At 39.0% G+C, this 24737-nt stretch overlaps 2 protein-coding genes across 3 annotated transcripts in view; one reads left to right on the forward strand and one right to left on the reverse strand.

Annotated features, from left to right (window-relative positions):
* Positions 1–5918, reverse strand: part of LOC133655977 (alpha-1,6-mannosylglycoprotein 6-beta-N-acetylglucosaminyltransferase B-like) — a 30700-nt gene extending 24782 nt beyond the window's left edge. Inside the window, exons 1-4 of the mRNA XM_062056667.1 lie at positions 5893–5918; positions 5672–5790; positions 5480–5606; positions 5263–5399 (exon numbers count right to left, since the gene is read on the reverse strand). Of these exons, the coding sequence (XP_061912651.1) occupies positions 5263–5399; positions 5480–5606; positions 5672–5790; positions 5893–5918 (409 nt within the window). The remainder of the gene's footprint in view (positions 1–5262; positions 5400–5479; positions 5607–5671; positions 5791–5892) is intronic.
* A 6936-nt stretch (positions 5919–12854) lies between these two features.
* tbc1d24 (TBC1 domain family, member 24) lies at positions 12855–23709 on the forward strand. Of its 2 annotated transcripts, none has more exons than XM_062055863.1 (7): positions 12855–12965; positions 15297–16359; positions 19212–19370; positions 19453–19516; positions 19604–19699; positions 20888–21134; positions 22891–23709. In XM_062055863.1, the coding sequence occupies exons 2-7, from the start codon at positions 15377–15379 to the stop codon at positions 23043–23045; spliced, it is 1704 nt and encodes a 567-aa protein (XP_061911847.1). In that variant the 5' UTR covers positions 12855–12965; positions 15297–15376; the 3' UTR covers positions 23046–23709. The 2 variants fall into 2 exon arrangements, with proteins under 2 accessions (XP_061911847.1, XP_061911848.1); XM_062055864.1 differs by lacking the exon at positions 12855–12965 and adding an exon at positions 12972–13132.
* Positions 23710–24737: the final 1028 nt, after the last annotated feature.

Here is a 24737-nt window from a genome sequence, read left to right on the forward strand (position 1 = left end):
TGCTGACACCCGGGTTAAGGTAAATGACCATATATGGTCAAAATAAATTGCGTGATTAATCTGCGTACACACGTGAATACTTTTTCGTGAGTAATCACATAAGTTATCTCGCTATTTTAGAGCCCATATTATTATTTATGCTTGGAACCTTGTAGTGCAGGCACATTACCACGCTGTGTTTAGTGAGAATTAATATCATACGCATTTACTTCATAGAGTAGATGAACAGGGTATTTAATCAATTTGTAAATATGACTGCCAACTTTTGATGGACACTGTCAAAACTTAACATTCTTATTATTGTAAAGGCAATTTTATACATCTCCACAGTATATCGGGTTGTGCCTAATAAAGTGGCTATTGAATTGGAATTGACATGATAAACATGGCATTAGAGTAGAAGCATTGTGCTGACTTGCCGTAAGCTACCCCCACCACCACCACCACCTCTGCTAATGTCAATCAAGCAGAACTACCACACACACACACACACACACACACACACACCTGCGTCCTACCCTACAGTTCCCTTTACAATTGCCAATGTAAACACTCCTTTACAGTGTAAAACAACATTGTAAAAAAATGGACAACTCTCATATTTTATGCGTGTTTTCTGTGCACGTGTGTCCTGTAAGCGTGTGGACAATTTCTGAATTGTACAAATCAGGAGCGCCTACTTTGCAAGTCTAACCTGATTCTCACCTGACACCTCTCAGGTGGGTCTAGTTAAACCCCCCTTCCTCCATTCACAACATCCACGATCACAGCTTGTTATTTTGGCCACCCTGTGGTTAACCTGGACTAGAGGGCTTTTTGGGCCATGGTGACAAACTGCAGGCGACCACAGAGGAGCTTGAAATTGGCCAATTAGTGGATTAGAAAGTGGAAAAACCCACAAGCTCTGATGTGAGCTGGAGTAGTTTTTATAATGTAACCTCTAAGTCTTGCATTATGATATATGGTTTCCAATTAAGGCCATAATGTAAAGTGAATTATTGTATGGACCCCAATATGAGATGACCCTGCATGTGCTGACAGGTCACTCTTTTGTGTGAATGACAGCCCCGAAAGGGACAAGCAGTAGAAAATGGATGGATGGATGGATGGACAGGAAAACAAGTTTGTTTGACAGAACTTGTTTGGAGCCGCCCTGTTGGTTTGCATGTATAAGTATCTCAACACCAAATATAGGACATCCATCCATCCATTTACTAACGCTTGTCCCTTTCGGGGTCGCGGGGGGTGCTGCAGCCTATCTCAGCTGCATTCGGGCAGTAGGCGGGGTACACCCTGGACAAGTTGCCACCTCATCACAAGGCATACAGGACAACCAGACTTTTTTAAACGTTGTTCTTTTGGAAGAAAATATTTTATAACACTGTAAAAAAAAAAAAAAAAAGTCTGTAGATTTTTCAATAAAAAACTCAAGTCACAATAACTTTACCATAAAATGTACTGTGTTTTTTTAACCACGGTACACACAAACTTAAACTTACTTAAAAATGGTACCGCTTAAGTTAGCGTGCTAGCTTTTTATACATGTATTTTTATATATAATATGTTATTTCAAGCTTGTTAACAATTACCATATTTTTGTTATCATGTTGGGTTTTTAACAAATTTTGCAGAGTCAAATATTGTGTTAAATCACTCATGTTAACTGTTAGCATGTTAGCACACTATCTATTTTAGCTCATTTTGCAGGTACACAGCTCAGAGAGTCAAATATTTTGTAACTTCAGGCATGCTAATATTTTTACTTCAAGCATGCTAACGTTAGCAAGTAGTTAAGCTAGCTTTTTTTTGCGCGTTTTGCAGGTATACACCCGCCAGTAAATAGTGTGTCACTTGAAGCTATCTGGCTAGTGTGCTAACTTAACACATGCTAACTGTTAATATGTAACATTAGCATGGTAGAATGCTCTCTTTTTTAGCTCATTTTGCAAGTACACACCTCAGAGTCAAATATCTTGCTACTTCCTGCATGCTAACTGTTAGCATGTTAATGTTATCATGCAATCTTTTAGCAAATTCTGCAGGTAAATGCCTCTGTCAAATATGTTGTTACTTAAAGCATGCTAACATCAGCATATTTATATGCTATCTTTTTAGCTCATTTTGCAGTTATAAACTCAAGGGTAATCTATTTTGATACTTGAAGCTATCTGGTAGGGGCGTGGGGAAAAATCGATTCGAATTCGAATCGCAATTCTCACGTTGTGCGATTCAGAATCGATTCTCTTTTTTTTTGTAATCGATTTATTTTTTAAATTTTTTATTTATTTTTTTTTAATGTATTTTTTTTTTTTTTTTTTTTTTTAATTAATCAATTCAACTAAACAATACACAGCAATACCATAACAATGCAATCCAATTCCAAAACCAAACCCGACCCAGCAACACTCAGAACAGCAATAAACAGAGCAATTGAGGGGAGACACAAACACAACACAGAACATTATATTCATATTATCAACAACAGTATCAATGTTAGTAACAATTTCAACATAGCAGTGATTAAAAATCCCTCATTGACATTATCACTAGACATTTATTAAAAAAAAAAAAAAAAGAACAATAGTGTCACAGTGGCTTACACTTGCATCGCATCTCATAAGCTTGACAACACACTGTGTCCAATATTTTCACAAAGATAAAATAAGTCATATTTTTGATTCATTCAATAGTTAAAACAAATTTACATTATTGCAATCAGTTGATAAAACATTGTCCTTTACAATTATAAAAGCTTTTTTACAAAAATCTACTACTCTGTTTGCATGTCAGCAAACTGGGGTAGAACCTGCTGAAATCCTATGTATTGAATGAATAGAGAATCATTTTGAATCGGGAAAAAAATCGTTTTTGAATCGAGAATCGTGTTGAATTGAAAAAAAATAGATTTTGAATCGAATCGTGACCCCAAGAATCGATATTGAATCGAATCGTGGGACACCCAAAGATTCACAGCCCTACCATCTGGATAGAGTGCTAACTGTTAGCATTTCAGTTCGGCTTTGGCTTCTCAACATTCACACGTAATTTCTACCAAAATTGGATTTTTTTTATTTAATTTTTTTTTTTTTTTTTTTCCTGGTATGTTATTTTTCTGTCTGACTGTTGTTTTTTCATGCGTTACGATCTATATTCCTCTAACTCAAAAGCAAGTAAAAATGTAGGAATGATGGTCTCTATAAGTAGGCCTTGTTATCAAAATGAACTTGTACAAATAAACTGCTGCCCACTGCTCCCCTCACCTCCCAGGGGGTGAACAAGGGGATGGGTCAAATGCAGAGGACAAATTTCACCACACCTAGTGTGTGTGTGACAATCATTGGTACTTTAACTTTAACTTAAACACCTGGCACTCTCTGCAGTTGACTTGTTTCTAGGGAAAACTGCCTTACATTCGGGTCATGACAGTATTTACTCTGAGCATTAAATTACTTGTATTACTTTTATAAGCTAATTTTTAACATTCCTGTCGTATGAGTGTGAAAAAAGAATGAACAACAGGATAATACAACTAAAATTTGGTAAAATCTTCCCCCCGAGTGCACAAGATGAAATACTGTCACCTAGTGGCATTTTATAGGCATTGCTGGATTATATTAAGCTATTTGTATTTCTCATATCGTACTGAGCCAGACTATTTTCCGGTGCCATTTGTTGTTCTATGGCAGGGGTGTCAAACTCATTTTAGCTCAGGGGCTGCATGGAGGAAAATCTACTCCCAAGTGGGTGGAATGGTAAAATCATGGCATGATAACTTAAAAATAAAGGCAACTTCAGGGCGTTTTCTTTGTTTTACTTTGGCCAAAAATAGAACAAGCACATTCTGAAAACGTACCGATCAAAAATAATCCTCTGGACAAAACTTTTCAAATTTTTTAAAAATTCTGAGCAAATTGGTGCAGTTTAAAAACACAATGAGCTTAGACTCCGTCTCAGTGTATCTACAAAGCCAGGATTAAACTTTAAGTCACAGTCTTTCTGGGATTGAACAAAATCGCAACATGTAAACTCTTCGAGGTATCAAATACCTCCTTTGTCATGTCCACATATCAATCCAGTGCTAACACAACAAACCGTAAGAAATGGAGGTAAAAACTATTCAAAAGGGTTAAGTTCACTTTTCTCGTGTTTGACAGAGAACAAATGACGATGTGTTCGAAGCAGAAAATGTAAAACGGCAGATTTTAAGTTTCATGTGGGTCGAGGAGGAGGAGCCACAGTCCCCCTTTACTGTGTACCTTTTGCTTGGCCCCGCTATAAACCGTTTGCTTGCCTAACAGAATTGGTATTGTGGCATCCAGTGGACACATTTAGAACAGCAGATTATTTCGTTTAAAAAAAAGCAGCTATTTTTTATACTTGGCAAACTCATCATGCGGGCCGGATAAAACCTGTTTTACGTTTGACACCCCTGTTCTATGGTTATCATCACACCTTTCTTGTCTGCTGATGGTTTGAATTAAAAGTTTAGTTGTTTTTTTGTTTTGTTTTTTTTTTGTCTTTTTTTAATAAATCAACATAAAAAACACAAGATACACTTACAATTAGTGCACCAACCCCAAAAACCTCCCTCCCCATTTACACTCATTCACACTCATTCACACAAAAGGGTTGTTTCTTTCTGTTATTAATATTCTGGTTCCTACATTATGTATCAATATATATCAATACAGTCTGCAAGGGATACAGTCCGTAAGCACACATGATTGTGCGTCTGCTGGTCCACTAATAGTACTAACCTTTAACAGTTAGTTTTACTCATTTTCATTAATTACTAGTTTCTATGTAACTGTTTTTATATTGTTGTACTTTTTTTATTCAAGAAAATGTTTTTAATTTATTTATCTTATTTTATTTTATAATTTTTTTTAGAAAAGACCTTATTTTCACTAGACCTGGTTGTCAATGAAATTAGATTGTTTAAAGGGTTTTTAAAACCAGGTCTAGTCCATATTATGTCCAGGTCGGGCTCAGCAACAACCTTCACTTATGTACACTCAAAAATGTGGGAACTTCAACAACAGATTGCATATAATCTATAAACAAAATTACATTTTCAAAATAAGCATTTATGTACAGTTCTGATTAGTTCTTTCATTGTGCTCTAATATTACAATTATTTAAAAGGAAACATCATATTTTCCTTATTCTGGACCACGAGATCTGTGCCACGAGCCACTTTCAACCATTCGTTTTCATAAGAGTGATGTCAGGGGAATTTATCATTGAGGTGCAATCAAATACCTGCATTTGTCCCATGATTCTCACGTGTGGTAGATATGTGAGGCAGGTTATAATGGTTAAACTGGTCCAGCCTACGGCTCACTTTCTCCAGCTCCTTTTTGACCAAGCGGGCCAAGGCTTGCTGATCCTGCCTAAAGCTGGCAAACCAATTGAACATGTGTTTGTTCAGTTTTATGCATAAATGACACATTAGTTTTTCTAAGGGTTGTGCTAGCACCTCTGTAGAAGCAGATGAAGATCCTCTGGGGTCTTTTTCATGTTTTGCTGTTGGCTCAACCTCTCCACGTGATTACTAAGAGCCTCCAAGCGAAGGGTCAGCCTGCGTAAGCCCAAACTCTGCTGACCTGAGAATGATAAATGTGACTTATTTCGTCATAAAAAGTCTTATCCACATGTGAGATTTTTGTACCCTGATCCTCCGCAGGTGACCTCCCAGCAGGTTCGTATGTGGACATTTCTTGAGGTACCCAGAGGTTCTGCAGCAGCAATGTGAAAGCAGACAGGCCCAGACATAACAGAAGGCAGCCACTAGAGGGCACAACACATAGAGGAATGACATGCACTCATTTCTAGCTTTCAGCGATTTTAGTTCTATGTTTCGGATCTGACAAATGCAACCACTAATCTTACCTGCGTGGTCGCAGCGCAACACGCATGACCTCCTTTTTTGCAGCTGTCTCAGGATCTCACTGCCAGGCCAATAGTACAACATGCTGAGTAAGCATAAATACATGCTGTTGTGATGCACTGTATATTCTACTGGCAAATAGGCATTTTGTGTTCATACTGTATCAATGCACTATAAAGATCAGTTGTATTAGAATAGACAAGACCTGCATGTCCTCACCTCCAGAGGTCTTCCCTAACTCCCAGGAAACCATCGGGCCTGATTGCAAAACAAACAGAAAAAAAAAAAGAAAATCAACTTGGGGATAAAAACTCCTTTTTTGTCCGCTTTCGCTCTCTTTCCCTCCTTCAATGGCTGTGGCCTTTTCTCTCTCTGGCGACCCATTGGGTGGGCATCCTGTGGTCACCATGGTAACCTGACTCCCCTTGAAAAGAAAGACAATACCCACTGTGGCGTTGCGGTCCATTCACGGCACAATGGGACCCACGCTATAGGGCGACAATGTTTCTTTCACTCCAGCGAGACAGACGAAAGCCTGCATGCGCTGTGAAGTGATGCTATCGTGCTGATTTCAAATTTCCCATACTGCATGCAGGCACAGATGTCTTCATTATAGCTATGAAATTATACAAAATAACTGGTATACATATAAGATAAATAACGCAAATATGTTATATATTGTATACATGTATATATACATATATATATATTAATATTGGATATAATATTTAGCTATTATGTTATTTTATATACATACACTATATTGCCAAAAGTATTTGGCCACTTGCCTTGACATCCCATTCCTAACCCATAGGGTTCAAAATGATGTTGGTCCACCTTTTGCAGCTATCACAGCTTCAACTCTTCTGGGAGGGCTGTCCACAAGGTTGCAGAGTGTGTTTATAGGAATTTTATACCATTCTTCCAAAAGTGCATTGGTGAAGTCACACACTGATGTTGGTCGAGAAGGCCTAGCTCTCAGCGTCCGTTCTAAGTCATCCCAAAGGTGTTCTATCGGGTTCAGGTCAGGACTCTGTGCAGGCCAGTCAAGTTCATCCACACCAGACTCTGTCATCCATGTCTTTATGGACCTTGCTTTGTGCACTGGTGCACAGTCATTTTGGAAGAGGAAAGGGCCCGCTCCAAACTGTTCCCACAAGGTTGGGAGCATGGAATTGTCCAAAATGTTTTGGTATCCTGGAGCATTCAAAGTTCCTTTCACTGGAACTAAGGGACCAAGCCCAACTCCTTAAAAACAACCCCACACCATAATTCCTCCTCACCAAATTTCACACTCGGCACAATGCAGTCCGAAATGTACAGTTCTCCTGGCAACCTCCAAACCCAGACTCGTCCATCAGATTGCCAGATAGATAAGCGTGATTCATCACTCCGGAGAATGCATCTCCACTTCTCTAGAGGCCAGTGGGGACGTGCTTTACACCACTGCATCCGACGCTTTGCATTGGACTTGGTGATGTATGGCTTAGATGCAGCTGCTCGGCCATGGAAACCCATTCCATGAAGCTCTCTGCGTACTGTATGTGGGCTACATGAATTTTGGAGCTCTGTAGCAACTGACTGTGCAGAAAGTCTTTGCATTATGCGCTTCAGCATCCGCTGACCCCTCACTGTCAGTTTACGTGGTCTACCACTTCGTGGCTGAGTTGCTGTTGTTCCCAAACTCTTTCATTTTCTTGTAATAAAGCCGACAGTTGACTTTGGAATATTTAGGAGCGAGGAAATTTCACGACCGGATTTGTTGCACAGGTTGCACTATCCTATGATAGTTCCACGCTTGAAATCAATGAGCTCCTGAGAGCGGCACATTCTTTCACAAATGTTTGTAGAAACAGTCTCCATGCCTAAGTGCTTGATTTGGATGGGTGGCCAAATACTTTTGGTAATATAGTGTATGTATATATGTATGTATAAAATATATTTAAGATAACATCCATCTATTTTCTACCGCTGGGCCCTCTCAGGGTTGCGGGGGTGACTGGAGCCTCTCCCAGCTGCATTCGGGCGGAAGGTGGGGTACACCATGGATAAGTCGCCTTCTCTTCGCAGGGCCAACACACACATTAAAAAATTCTGGGTTATAACCCATTTTTTGGGTTACAAGGGTATTATTTTAACTCAATTTCTGGGTTTTCAAAATGATGAAATACTGTTGGGTTGTTTTTCAATGAGTAACGCATTTTTGGGTAAAAGGTTTTTTATTATTAAAAAGTTAACTTTTTTCTTGAAGGGAATTTTATTATGGATTAATCTCATTGACATAATTTACAATCACACATCTTATGTACATGAAATATTTGAGCATGCTATATAGGACTACTATGACCATACACGGCAATTATTGTAAAAAAAAAAAAAAATGTCACTCATATCTTGCTTTTGAGTATATTTTAATGGAATTAAAATAATTTTGATCAGTAGTTGGGAAGGAGTAGCACAAATCAGCAGTAAAATGTATCATTTTTAACCAACTATTGGATCATGGCACGCTAAATTGCGCAACCCAATTGTTGGGTTGGGAAGAACCCAACTTTGTAGTGAGCATAACTCAGCTTTTGTGTTAAATAAATTAAACCCAATAGTTGGGTTATGAATCAACCAACATTGAGTTAACATAACTCAACGTTTGGGTTAAATAATTCAACCCAATAGTTTGGTTGGGAATAACCCAACATTGAGTTATCATACCTCGACTTTTTGGTTAAATAATTCAACGCAAAAGTTGGGTTGAAAAAGTTAACCTAAAATGTTAAGTTAAAATAACTCAAATAAGGGGTTCGTCCTTTTCTGAACCAGCAGTTGGGTTAAAATTGGGTTAGTTTTTAACCCAACATTTTTTTAGTGTGCAGATAGACAACATTCACACTCACATTCACACACTCGGGCCAATTTAGTGTTGCTAATTAACCTATCCCCAGGTGCATGTCTTTGGAAGTGGGAGGAAGTCGGAGTACCCGGAGGGAACCCACGCAGTCACGGGGAGAACATGCAAACTCCACACAGAAAGACCCCGAGCCTGGGGATCGAACCCAGGACTTTTGCATTGTGAGGCACGTGCACTAACCCCTGTTCCTGCACTATGCGCCTTAAGATAACATAATAGCAAAATAAAAAATAGTTGCAGAAAAATAATAGTGTAATAGAATGTATTCGTTCATACAATTAACAATAGTAATAAAAATAAGTATGAATAAAAATAACACAGCATGTAAACCCATATTTATAGTTGCATAGGATTTATCAAAAATAGCTGGTGAGGAAAAAAAATACTAAATGAAGTCAAGTTAAAAAATGTGTGATTTGTTATGTGCTGGAGAGTTTGTTTGTTTTTTACGTATAGCTTTGCATTTACAAATGGATATAAATTGCTATAGAGAAAAACTGTTCAACAAAGCAATCAATAATTTCCACAAATACATTGAATATACATTTATTCAGATCATAAGCAATTTTATTAAGTTGTGCATCTAGTGTCCCTCCAAAGTATTGGCATGATAGTATAACCACGGCATACTATAAGGTTCCTACAGAGGGCGCCATAATGACAGGTTGTACTGTAAAAAGCTGCCAATTGAAATCTAAACTATGACGTGTGTGTGAAATAATGATGTAGTTTGTTTTAAGATGCACTCTATAAAGTGTGATGTCATATACCAATAATATTACTTTTATGAACAATAGCCCAAGTTGATCGCTAAGCAGGACTTTACAGCTTTGTTGTGCCAAGAAGTAGTGATGCCGCAAATAGAATAAAGTACTGTACAATATAATACAATCCATTACAATGCAATTTTCTTCGCCCGGATGTGGGTCCAGATCAGGGAATGTCGTCTGGGCTTGTGAAGCCCTTTGAGGTACTTTTGATTGAGGGCTAAATAATTTGTGATTAATTGCAATAGATTAGAATAAAGTACAATACAATATATTACAATTCAAAAGAATACAATATAATCAATACAATATGACCAATAAAATACAATATAATGCAATGCAGTCCTATAGAGTAGAATACAATACAATGCAATAGAATAGAATACAATACAATACAATGCAATTTATGACTAAAAACAGCAGAGCTCTCATGTCACATTGAATATATTTGATTACAGTTAAAGCAGTAGATTATTAAAAACAGCAAATCCCTTCTGTCATAGAGGATCTTTAACAATCATATTGCAGTAGGTACTTGAAAACATCAGAGCACTCCCGGCATATCGATTATCTTTGACTGTCAATGTTGTAGTAGGTCATTAAAAACAGCAGAGCGCTTCAGTAATGTAGAGTATCTTTATTTTTGCAAAATGTTCTTTAAAAAATGGCAGAACTTTCCTGTTATAAAGAGGATCTTTGACTAGAGTTTTTGCAATAGGTCCTTAAAAAACAGCAGAATGCTGCCGTTATTATGGAGGATCTTTGATCATAATTTTTGCAGTAGGTACTTAAAAACATCAGAGCGCTCCTGTCATATGGATTATCTTTGACTATCAACGTTGTAGTAGGTCATTAAAAACAGCAGAGCGCGTCAGTAATGTAGAGTATCTTTATTTTTGCAAAATATCCTTAAAAAGACGGCAGAGCTTTCCCGTTATATAGAGGATCTTTGACTAGAGTTTTTGCAATAGGTCCTTAAAAAACAGCAGAATGCTGCCGTCATATAGAGGATCTTTGAACATCATTTTTGCAGTATGTACTTAAAAACAGTGCAGCGCTCCTGTCATATTGATTATCTTTAACTATCATTTTTGTAGTAGGTCCTTAAAAAACAGCAGAGTGTTGCTCTTATATAGAGGATTTTTACAATAATTTTTGCTGTAGGTCCTTAAAAACAGCACAGCGCTCCTCTCATATAAACTATGGATCTTTCACCAGAGAGTTATCTGGTCAAATAGGCAAGCTTTGACAAGAGAGTGCTCCTGCCATATAAAAGATATTTGACTGTAAATTTTGTAACAGCTCCTTAAAAACAGCAAAGAGCTCCCATCCTATTGACAATCTTTGACTTAAGAGTGCTCCTGTCATAGATGACCTTTGCCTATTATTTTTTCAATAGGTCCTCAAAAACAGCATAGCGCTCCTATCATATAGATGATCTTTGACTAGAGAGCGCTTCTGTCAAATGATATTTGACTAGTTTTTGCAATAGCTCCTTAATAAACAGCAAACCACTCCTATTGCAAAGAGGATATTCGACTAGAGAGTGCTCCTGTCATATACAGAGGATCTTCGACTATTACTTTTTCAATAGGTCCTCAAAAACAGCAGAGCGCTCCCGTCATTTAGAGCAGTGGTCCCCAACCTTTTTGTAGCTGTGGACCGGTCAACGCTTGAAAATTTGTCCCACGGACCGGGGGGGTGAAATTTAACAACAAAAAAAAAATGTTTTTTTTTATTTTTTTTTTATTTTAAATTTTTAAAATTTCTTTTTTCATAAAGAAATACAATCATGTGTGCTTACGGACTGTATACCTGCTGACCGTTTTGATCTATACTGATATATAATGTATATATTGTGTTTTTTATGTTGATTTAATCAAAAAAAAAATTTAAAAATTGTTTTTTTATTTTTTTTATTTCTTTTGCGGCCCGGTACCAATCGGCCCGGTGGTTGGGGACCACTGATTTAGAGCAGTGGTCCCCAACCACTCCGTGGACCGATTGGTACCGGGCCGCACAAGAAATTTAAGAAAATAATAAAAAATAAAATATTTATATATATTTATTTTTTTATTTATTAAATCAACATAAAAAACACAATATATACATTATATATCAATATAGATCAATACAGTCTGCAGGGATACAGTCCGTAAGCACACATGATTGTATTTCTTTATAAAAAAAAAAAAAAAAATTAAAAAAAATACCATACCCTTCCCCCCGGTCCGTGGGACAAATTTTCAAGCGTTGACCGGTCCGCAGCTACAAAAAGGTTAGGGACCACTGATTTAGAGGATATTTGACTATTACTTTCGCAATAGGTCCTTAAAAACAGCAGAGCGCTCCTGTCAATTAGAGGATCTTTGACCAGAGAGCGCTCCTGTCACACTGTATATAGAGGATATTTGACTATTTGTATTGCAATTGGTCTTTTAGAAATTTAGAATATCTAAAAAATATATACCACATGAGATAATTGCAAAGGTCACACAGATCCATTATAGCACACCTTCTTTTCCTGGATGTAAGCACCATTAAGCACGCTGAACTCTGATTGGCAGAGAGCACCGATTTCTCTAAGTCAAATGGGATGAAAGATTTTGAGCCTGGGGGTTTTTTAGTGAGTAAAACTTATAGGAAAAAAGTACTTTATTGGACAAGGCACTCCAAATGTTTCAATAACAAAGTGTTTGTGTTTGTGCACTACTACATGAAATGGTAGGAAGACGCGGTGATGTCACGCAATGTGTGGGAGTGAAAGATTTGATGAGCATAAACCTGCATAAGCTAGGCCCTAAAGGCTTACTGGCTTTAGACCCATCTGTTTGTTTCTCTCTCTCTCCTGCTCTCTCTCACACCCACACACACACACTCTCATGTTGACACATACCTACTTCTTATTTTACCTCAAATGTTTCACAATTACTAACAAACCCCAAATGCATGCACATTGCACTCTCCATTGCAAAGGGTGTTATCTGGGTGCAAAACGTTTTAAAATGTGCAAGTGAGTAACTGCTTGTGTGCACACAAGCCTGTTGCAAAAGGCAAACGAGGCTTCCACAATGTAATTATCTGTAATAAGTGTCATGTGTCTTGGTGATGGCTTTGACCACAGCACAGAGACATGTTTGTTAGGGTTCTTCCTGTCCTGCTGCCACCACTGGAGGTAAACAAGTCAATATGTTTTATGCATTCTTATATTAAAATAAAACTTTCATTTTCTTGTATTCTGATACTAAATATTAGTATGTACCTCAGGGGGTCATTTAAGAGTTTTTTTTCCCCAATTCTAATCAGTCTGTTTGTGCTGTGTGGCTTTGGAGCAAGAGCGCATGCGCGAGTGCTTCCCGTGAATGGATGTCGCTTCACGTCTCAAGACATTTCATGCATCCAGGTAGGGGCAACATCAGCATGAGTGATACCGATTTAACACATTCTCACCGACATTCGGTGCCATAAATAAGCACTTTGGCTTATTCCTGACACCGGCAGCGAGATGTGCGAATGTCGCTTTCTCACAAATTCAGACGGGATAGCTTCGCCCTGCAGAATAATGTGGAGGTAGGTTAGCATGTATGCTAGCCAGCGTTATCTACCTCGTTTTTTACATTGAAATTATTTTAGAATATTTCTTTAATTTGGGCTGTTTGTCTCGTTTTCTGTGCGAGTTGTCGTTAGTTGTGAGTACGGCTGGTATTGTTTTAGGTTCTGTATTGCAGCGGCGGCTAGCTAATGCTAACTCGGCAATAATGAATGGAAAAGCAATAGTCAGATTTGATGACGTCAATTTTAATTAAATCTGGATATTTTTTTGCACTGGAACACATGCAACCAAGTGAAAAATAATGGATTTAATATACTGTAAACTCTTACATTTTTTAATTTATTTGCAATTTTTTGTGACACTTATACGTCAATTTTAATTAAATCTGGATATTTTTTTGCACTGTAACACATGCAACCAAGTGAAAAATAATTTATTTAATATACTGTAAACTCTTAAATTTTTAATTTATTTGCAATTTTTTGTGACACTTATAATAATAATAATAATAATAATACATTTGATTTGGTATAGCGCTTTTCAGAGTACTCAAAGACGCTTTACAGAATAAAAAATTAAAATATAAAACAGTTCAAAGTAATAATATAAAATACAGGAAATATAAAAGCAGTACATTGTAAAATGCATAATACTGTACATTTACAAGACAGGACATTACAAGACACAGAACACTAATCACTGGTTAAAAGCAGATCTGGCTTTTGAAGGTAGAAAGGTCTGAGCAGTCACGAATGGGTTTGGGAACAGAGTTCCAGAGGGTGGGAGCAGCGATGGAGAAGGCTCTATCACCACAGGTCCGGAGCTTGGTTCTGAGTGGTGGGGAGAGGAGGTTGGCATCAGAAGAGCGGAGGCTGCATGAAGCAGGTTGGTGAGGTAGCAGGGATCAGTGAACTATATATATTCCACAAATATCCCATCCATCCATGCATCCGTTTTCTTCCGCTTATCCGAGGTCGGGTCGCGGGGGCAGCAGCCTAAGCAGAGAAGCCCAGGCTTCCCTCTCCCCAGCCACTTCGTCCAGCTCCTGCCGGGGGATCTTGAGGCATTCCCAGACATAGTCTTCCCAACGTGTCCTGGGTCTTCCCTGTGGCCTCCTACCGGTCGGACGTGCCCTCAACACCTCTCTAGGGAGGCGTTCAGGTGGCATCCTGACCAGATGCCCAAACCACTTCATCTGGCTCCTCTCGATGTGGAGGAGCAGCGGCTTTACTTTGAGCTCCTCCCGGATGGCAGAGCTTCTCACCCTATCTCTAAGGGAGAGCCCCGCCACCCGGCGGCGGAAACTCATTTCGGCCGCTTGTACCCGTCTGTGATCTTGTCCTTTCGGTCATAACCCAAAGCTCATGACCATAGGTGAGGATGGGAACGTAGATCGACCGGTAAATTGAGAGCTTTGCCTTCCGGCTCAGCTCCTTCTTCATCACAACGGATCGATACAGCGTCCGCATTACTGAACATGCCGCATCAATCCGCCTGTCGATCTCACGATCCACTCTTCCCTCGCTCGTGAACAAGACTACGAGGTACTTGAACTCCTCCACTTGGGGCAAGATCTGCTTTTATTTGTATTGTACTATAATATGCAGCTACTACTTGACATTGACTCAAGATTTTATTTCCATATTATTTTTAACTGCATGAAATTCAAACATCTTCGTCTGGATCACCCTGTAGACTTGACATGTTATGTTTAGTCACTGTTTGGAATTATGTGCAGGCATTTTCCTTAGCAACGTAGGGTGGGTCCTCTTGTTTAATTGAATTATATGCTGGCTGTGGCTGCACGTCAAATTAGTCTGGTTGAAACAAAAAAAAAATGATACAGGAAAAAAGACATTTTCATCTTATTGGTACATTTGAATGTGCAAAAGGTTCTATGTAAGTAGTTAAAATGTAACAGATTAAATTAAATGAGCAGCGTTAACGAATAAACCTGAAGGTTATTTTCAGTATATTGCCACTGATCTTTGGACATGCCCCCATGCCTCGAACCATGTGACAAGCTTTAGTACAGCATCAAGGATGTATACATGAGAACTTAGTTAAAGATTGGGATAATGTTTTGGAGCAACTAGGAAGTACATTTTTACCATGGCATGCTGCTATATCGCAATACAATATTTTTGTGCTAATTTCTCCCTTTCACCCTCCTGTTTTCAGTCCAGTGGCTGCCATGGGCTGCTATGTAAAATAGGAGGAGTTCATTAACACCTTCAATCCCAACGTCACAGTTTCCCACCATGGCTGAAGAGGACTATGGCACCTTTGTTGACTGGAATCAGATGGGGGATCTGTCGAAAAGCGGCGGTCCCACCAAGGTGGACTGCAAGGACCTGAGAGAGTTCAAGCAGATGGCTCGCCAGGGTTACTGGGCTAAGAATCATAAACTCCGGGCGCAGGTGTACCAGCAGTTGATCAAAAGCATTCCCTGTCGCACAGTGACGCCGGATGCTGAGGTGTATCGAGACCTAATGGGAAGCGCCACCACTAAAAAGCCGTCCTCCAACATCCCGCTGCCGGAGTTTGTGGATGGGGCCTCCGTGCCTCACTACTGTCTGAAAGCAGACGCAGTAGGCTCCGCTCACCGCATAATTAACTGTGTGGCTGGCCAGTTTCCCGACATTTCCTACTGCCCGTCCCTTCCGGCCATCACGTCCTTGATCCTGCACTTCAGTGCCGACGAAGCCCAGTGTTTTGAGCACGTGAGCCGCATGCTGGCGTGCAACGAGCCAGGCAAGCGGCTCCTTGATCAGACCTTCCTGGCCTACGAGTCGGGGTGCATGACCTTCGGGGACCTTGCCAACAAGTACTGCGCGCCAGCTCACAAGCTGATCGTGGCCACGGCGCAGGACGTGCTGAAGGTGTACTCGGACTGGCAGCGCTGGGTGATCGGCGACCTGCCCTTCAGCCATATGGTCCGTGTGCTGGATGTCTTCATGGTGGAGGGCTACAAGATTCTGTACCGTGTGGCCATAGCGTTACTAAAGTTCTACCGTAAGCACAAGGCGGCGGCGGCAGGGCCGGCGAACCAGCAGCAGGATTCCAGCAAAGTCAGGTCGGACATTCAGGCATTTATCAAAGGAATCGCCTCCGTCGTCACGCCTGATAAACTCCTGGAGAAAGCCTTCTCCATTCGTCTGTTGAGTCGCAAGGAAATCACTCTGCTGCAGCTCACCAATGAAAAGTCCCTGCAGCAAAAAGGCATCACTGTCAAGCAGAAGAGGTGCTCTCAAATTTTTTACGTTCATATTTCTTTGGTTTCACTCACTCACATTCTCTTTCATCTTTATTTGGTTTGTGCCTCCTTCCATGCATCTCATCTTCACTCCTTTCCCCTTTTGGTTCAGCATTAGGTGGGTTCTATCCTCTCTTCTACCATCTATATTCATTGTCTGTTGCATCGTCTTCCCGTACAGGATACACGTATAGTAGATCTCTTCGCTGGGTTTACGTTCCATAACCCTCCACAAATGCCGAAAAGCCGCGGATAAAGGGCCATTAAAAGCCAAAGAAAATATATATTTTTGATAGTTTAAACCAGGGCTGTCAAACTTGTATTCATTGACAGCCACGTCGCAATTATGGCTGCCCTCAAAGGGCCGACTGTAACCGCAAATATATGTATTTAAACGTAAAATAGTCTTGTTTTGCATAGGCAACTGTTTTTGATGTATATTTTTCAGATATTTTTTGATTGATGGATAACTTGCTTTAAAATCATAAGTCAAAGCAACATGCAGATATTTAAGTATTTATTTTGGATAACAAAACAAATGCCTGGAGTTTATTGTTTCATGATCAGTTAATATGCAAGTGTAGAACATAGGCAACTGCATGCATACATTTTTCGAGCAAAAATGAATTAACAAATACATTTAGCAAAAAAGTGCTTTATTATCTCCATCTTTTCACAGGCCACATAAAGTGATGTGGTGGCCACATAAAGAAAGTACCATACCACCACAAATCATGTGGTGAACCACATGAAATGATGTGCTGGACCACATAAAATGGCGTGGCTAGCCACATAAATGAATGTACTGGGCCACAAAAAAAGACGTGATCAGCCACATGAAATAGTGTGCTGGACCACATAAAATGACGTGGTGGGTCAGATAAATAGATGTGCCAGACCACATAACCTGTAAATGACATGTTGGGCCACATGAAATAATTTGTCTGATCACATGAAAATGTGCTGGGCCACATATAAATGATGTGGTGGGCCACATGAAATAATGTGCCATACTACATATAAATGACATGATGGGCCACATAGACTACATATAAATGACATGATGGGACACATGAAATAATGTGCCAGACTACATACAAATGACATGATGTGCCACATAGACTACATATACTGTAAATGACATGATGGGCCACATAGACTACATATAAATGACATGATGGGACACATGAAATAATGTGCCATACTACATATAAATGACATGATGGGCCACATAGACTACATATAAAAGACACGATGGGACAGATGAAATAATGTGCCAGGCTACATATAAATGACATGATGGGCCACATAGACTACATATAAATGACATGATGGGCCACATAGACTACATATAAATGACATGATGGGACAAATGAAATAATGTGCCATACTACATATAAATGACATGATGGGCCACATAGACTACATATAAATGACATGATGGGACACATAAAATAATGTGCCATACTACATATAAATGACATGATGGGCCACATAGACTACATATAAAAGACATGATGGGACATGAAATAATGTGCCAGACTACATATAAATGACATGGTGGGCCACATGAAATAATGTGCCATACTACATTGAAATGACATGATGGGCCACATAAATTATGTGCCGGATCACATGAGATAATGTGTGGACCACATAAAATGATGTGGTGGACCAGGTTTGGCCCCCGGCCTTTGAATTTGACAGCTGTGCTCTAAACCCTATAATATGACTCACAGTAAATACATTTTAAATGTAGCTTTACACATTAAACAATTACCGTAAACTGTATTGTACTTGCAAAACATGAGGTATGCATCATTACTCAGTGTCTTCCTGCTAGAAAATGTTGAATTGACTTGAGTCAGCGCCCTCTGCTATATTTATAGCTGCAGCACTCTCTTTTGCTCCCTGCAGATAAGTAAATCTAAATATTTACAATTTAAAGCGATGAAAAGAAAACTTTTGAATATGCGGGTGTTGTGAATGCTGAACCACGAATAGGTGGGGATGTACTGTGCTTTAGAGTAGTCCTTGTGCAGCTTGTATAGCAGGAAATATGTACTAAGCACTGAAAATGAGGCATAAGACTGACATTATTGAATGAATAGCTTGCAACACAACTGATCATCGATATTCAGTGTGCGAACCATCTCGCACTGCATCATTCCTGAGATTTTGGATGTTAGACACCTTGCACTCCTTCACCGTCCTCCTAATTCTAAGTGGGTACAGGTCTGGAGGAGGCATATTTTGTCACTCCATCATCTTCCGCTTTTTTGGCAAGGTACTGGATCTTCTTGGACTTGTGCATGGTTTACCTCAATGAACTGCAGCTCCTACTCAGTGGCCTACTGGTTAGAGTGTCCGCCCTGAGATCGGTAGGTTGCAAGTTCCTACCCCCGACTATAAAAATGGGACCCATTACCTTTCTGCTTAGCACTCAGCATCAAGGGTTGGAATTGGGGGTTAAATCACCAAAATGATTCCCGGGCGCGGCCACCGCTGCTGCTCACTGTTCCCCTCACTTCCCAGGGGGTGATCATGGGTTATGGGTCAAATGCAGAGAATAATTTTGCCACACCTAGTGTGTGTGTGTGACAATCATTGGCACTTAACAGTGCACTCATGCAGCCCCATCCCATCACGTTTGACTGTTACCAAGATACAATTACCATGGTGCTCACTTGTGTTGCCAGCTATTTTGACAATGATGGCTGTGTTGACTCATTTACAGTGGGTAGCAAATCCATACTGCTGTACACTGACTACTCTAAAGTATATTCTGGTAGTCTATTGTCCCTTGGTAAGATGCTATATATTCCTTCTCGCATCATCAGGAATAACGTGCAGCTGGCACTCAACCCAGAGACCTTCTCCTCAGAGATTGTCAGCGCCAAGGAGATGCGAGACATCTGGTCGTGGATCCCCGAGCGCTTCGCTCTGTGCCAACCTCAGCTCCTCTTCACCACCTCAACACACGGCTGCAGCCTGAGCAGGTGCACTATTTTACATCACTCATGTGCATTTTCATACTGCCTTGAATTACTAGTGAATATCGACTGTGACATCTTCACCCAGGTTCTACTCGCACTGTGAAGGCTACGAGCCCACTCTGCTGCTCATCCGAACCACAGATGGCGATGTAAGCAAGCAAATAAAAGAACTGGGGTTTGCAAAAATTGTTAAAAACGCTGCAGAAAGAACGATGGCTCCGCTCTTTTGGCCTCAGGTATGTGGAGCCTTCCTGTCAACAGATTGGGAAGAACGCAAGCGAGGTGGCAATAAGCTAAGTTTCTTCGGCACAGGGGAGTGCTTCGTCTTTAGGGTGAGTTATTTTGAGTTTTTATTAAAACTGCAATGGCTTTTTATCATTATTATTTTTTTTTAATTTGATAGTAGAAATATTTATTTTTAAAAAATAATAATAATCTAATAATGAATAAATATCTAAAATAACTACAAAAATGATTGAATAAAGATGAGTAATAATATTAAAATAGTATATATAATATTTAAAAATATATATTATTTTTCTTTACTCACAAGCCAAAAAAAAGTTTATTTTGCTTAAATATTTTAGTTTTGGCTGTGCTACAAAAGGGTATTTTCTTTAGTTTTGATTGAAACCGCAATGATTATTTTAATTTTTGATTTATTTATATTATTTTATTATAAAATGATACAAATGCATTTATATACATCGATGTATTGAATAAGGTTGAATAATAATACTATCCATCCATCCATTTTCTACTAATAGTATTTTAATATAAAGACCCCGAAGGGAATAAGCGGTACAAAATGGATGGATGGATGGATGGTAAAAAAACATCTATCAAAAATTGTTATTTTTATGCTAACTCACGAGCCAAAAGTTAAGTTTTATTCGTCACAGGCAGAGTACACCACAGTGAAATGCTTTTTTCCATGCTCTTCAGATATTGCGTACAAAGCATACTTTATCTTAAAGATTTTAGTTTTTGCCACCCTGTATGAGGAAGGGTCTTTTTTTGCAATGCCGGATTATTGCCAGCAGAGGGTGCTATTGCTTTACATGGCACAATGACTTTAACATCATTGGCCTCAAATTTGGTGAATCACATTTACTATGTTGTCCTGTATTTCCCAGCTTTAAAAAAAAACAACTATTTACCAGTTTTGTCTGTTGTTGTGGTGCATTTCAAACGTTGCCATGATATAAATAGAACATATTATCTCTCAGATGCCCTGTGTGTGTGAATTATTTACACACACTCTCCGTGTGGACTTTTGAGCTCTCTGCACACGAGCAGACATCCTCGCATATTCAGGCACGTCCGTATAGGAAACTGCCGTAACCTGATCCGGTTGTATTTCAGTGGGGCATCACCTGACACCTGAAGTAGCAGTGTAAAGATGACATCTAGTGTACACTGTGTTAAAATGCATGTTTGTTTATCAGGTCACACCATGCGGGTTTATGACGTGTTCTATGAGTGCTTGCTGTTACTGAAGCCTTCCCCTTTGTTGCTAGTTGAAGCCAGAGATGGAGCGCTATGAGTGGGTGGTGATCCGCCATCCCGAGTTAGCCTCCGCCGTCAAAAATCAGAGCCATGAGGACACGGGCGCCTCGGAGGGGCAAAACTCGGACAGCAATATCTTGCCGCAGCCAGAGAAGCCGCTTGGCGAGCTGTCACCTTTCCTGTCCGCCCGCCACTTTAACCTCAACTCAAAGAATACTTCCATGTTCATGGCGGGGAACTTTGACTCCATCATTGTAGGTGAGTGAAGGAGAAAGAAGGAGAAGCCACTTTAAACGCAACACTCTTTACTAGGAGTTTAAAAGATAAAAATAGATTTTTGAATTAATCACAATTCTTGTTTGTAACAATTCTTAATCAGTTTTTTAAATGTTTTAAATATATATACAGTCGTGGTCAAAAATTTACATACACTTGTAAAGGACATAATGTCATGGCTGTCTCGAGTTTCCAATAATTTCTACAACTCTTTTTTTGTGATAGTGATTGGAGCACATACTTGTTGGTCACAAAAAACATTCATAAAGTTTGGTTCTTTATTATGGGTATACCGAAAATGTGACCAAATCTGCTGGGTCAAAAGTATACATACAGCAATGTTAATATTTGTCCCTTGACAAGTTTCACTGCAATAAGGTGCTTTTGGTAGCCATCCATAATCTTCTGGTTACATTTTTGACCACTCCTCTTGACAAAATTGGTGCAGTTCAGCTAAATGTGTTGGTTTTCTGACATGGACTTGTTTCTTCAGCATTGTCCACACGTTTAGGTCAGGACTTTGGGACGGCCATTTTAAAACCTTAATTCTAGCCTGATTTAGCCATTCCTTTACCACTTTTGACGTGTGTTTGGGGTCATTGTCCTTTTGGAACACCCAACTGCGCCCAAGACCCAACCGCCGGGCTGAAGATTTTAGGTTGTCCCGAAGAATTTGGAGGTAATCCTCCTTTTTCATTGTCCCATTTACTCTCTGTAAAGCACCAGTTCCATTGGCAGCAAAACAAGCCCAGAGCATGATACTACCACTACCATGCTTGACGGTAGGAATGGTGTTTCTGGGATTAAAGGCCTCACCTTTTCTCCTCCAAACATATTGCAGGGTATTGTGGCCAAACAGCTAAATTTTTGTTTCATCTGACATCACATGGACAAAGATAAGACCTTCTGGAGGAAATTTCTGTGGTCATACAAAGGAATGGCTAAATCAGGCTAGAATTAAGGTTTTAGAATGGCTCAAGAAACAAGTCAAAGTCAGAAAACCAACAAATTTAGCTTAACTGCACCAATTTTGTCAAGAGGAGTGGTCAAAAATTCAACCAGAAGCTTGTGGATGGCTACCAAAAGCGCCTTATTGCAGTGAAACTTTCCAAGGGACATGTAACCAAATATTAACATTACTGTATGTATACTTTTGACCCAGCAGATTTGGTCACATTTTCAGTAGACCCATTATAAATTCATAAAAGAACCAAACTTCATGCATGTTTTACGTCACCAACAAGAATGTGCTCCAATCACTTTATCACAAAAAAATAAGAGTTGTAGAAATTATTGGAAACTCAAGACAGCCATGACATTATGTCCTTCACAACTTGTGTATGCAAACTTTTGACCACGACTGTATATATGTTTATCTGTCCTGTCCAACCACTCAGACAAGTCATATTGTTGATGTAGATGGCCATATCTGCTGTACGGTGTGGGACACTTCTCTTGTTGCCTTATTTGTATTTGACTTTATTAAATGGGTTTGGGTAGAATTTTATTAAACAAAATCTGTTTTATTTTAAGTTATATAGAAATATATCATAGCTGTTTATCTATTTAATGGAGGAATGTAGTCAATCATAGAACCGGCACACAATTTTATTTTAAAATAAGTATTGATTTTGAATCTAGAGCCGTTTTGAATCAAACGATTCTTAATCGAATCGTGTGGTGCCTAAAGATTCACAGCCCTACTAATCTTTACTTGTGCCCTCTTATCGCCGATCAGGTGGCGGCGAAGGCAACGCTCTGTACATTGACTCGGAGCTAAACCACGGGCGCACTGGTCGGTGCACCACGTTCGACAACCCGCCCCTGTGCGCCGAGAGCTTCCAGGTGTCCCTGCTGGAAGTGTGGGGCTTCCAGGACACCATGGCCACTTAATGGCATGCACTTCACACAGCGATTAGCATTTACTCAAACATAATCTAAGTCCGGAAATGTGTTTTACAAAACATACCTGAAACCGTCCTGCAAATGAATACAAAATGTTATTTGTTAACCTCATTTCATCATTAAAAAATGTTATGTTTTTTGTACCTGTATGTTGTATTTCCAGCGTGAGTGTACAGTTTTGTCAGCTGTGGTGCATTCAGGTGCACAGTGGTATTGTGAGTAAAACAACCACCACGGTCCTAAATATCAGATATTGTTATGATGTTGCGTTAATCTCTTCATCCAAGTCAGCTAAAACTTTGTCACTTTGTGGTACATATACCTATGAGCTTTAAATTCATATATGTGATGTGTGCTTGTGAAAACAATGTAGTAAAATGGAGCGTTGCAATTTTGCACTTTGTTCATGCCAAGGTTGTCAATTGACAGCTAACTAGCAAGCCTCGTTTGCGCTTTTTTCTATCATTTGTGAAGTGTGTTTTTGGTTAACAAACAATGTGACGTATCTTATCACTTTCCGTCCGTTATGAGTTTAAAAAAGTTTCCACAATGGTGGCAAAATGTTCTCACACAACTTTTTCATATTCATCTGTATGATTAAATGGCAATTAAAACATCACAGGTGTAATTTCCATGTGAATGTACAGATTCATGCTGTCTTGTCTTCTTGTCTTGTTGGCTCACTTTTTTCTTCTTTTTTTTTTGCCAAAATCACGTCTTCAGACTTACAGAAGTATGCCAGATGCCTTTTGAAGTCAGCTGACCAGGAATCTAACCCTCTAATCCTCATCTTTGTGTTTGTTTCGGCTCATTTTTCCTTCACTATTACTATATAGTTTTTTAAAACAATATAGGATCTAAATACCTTCTTGTTTTAATACACTTTTTAAGCAGAATAAATGGACATTTGGGGAAAATATTAGTCACATAGGTTTGTCTATTTTTGTTGTCTTTGGGGAAGCTTCTGACTTTGAATTGTGTGACTGGAATTTTTTACACAGGACGTTTTGAGGGGCGGTGTATCTCACAAAAAAGTGGCAAAATATATTAAAATTATATTTCTTTATTTGTATACATCTTTACATTTTGAAAATACAGTATATTGACAGTATCTTATAAAATAGGAAATATTGTTTTAAAAAATATATCGTAATCTACTGGTTTTTGCTTTTATACTCTTTATACAGATACATGTATTCAGCTTTTTAACCATATTTTATTTCATTATTGAATTATTTTTTTTACATATGTTTACATCCCTGACAAAAAAATTTTTTTGGGGGGGGGCGTTTCTATTCAGTAAAGGGAAGGATTTTTTTTTTTTGTCACAATGTAGAACGTTTATCACTAATTAATTTTGAGCATGACTGTATAAATGATTTTCCGCAAAGTAGAAATACTTCATTATAAATTAAATATTTTCATAGAACATTAAGAACACTATTAACTACCTTCTAAGTACGTTTTTGAACATTATGGAAGCCCTCTAAACATCTACACACCCACATAGTCACCTTTACACTTGTTTTAATCCAAACTACAAGTGTTCACAAAGTACAAAGAAATATAGTAATGCTGCTTAAGGCTGAGCCAATCAGTGAGTCTGATACTGAAGAGTGTGCTAAAGTTAAAGAACCAATGATTGTCACACACACACTAGGTGTGGCGAAATTATTCTCT

Source organism: Entelurus aequoreus, linkage group LG08 (genome assembly GCF_033978785.1).
Source record: "Entelurus aequoreus isolate RoL-2023_Sb linkage group LG08, RoL_Eaeq_v1.1, whole genome shotgun sequence".
Taxonomy (NCBI): Eukaryota; Metazoa; Chordata; class Actinopteri; order Syngnathiformes; family Syngnathidae; genus Entelurus; species Entelurus aequoreus.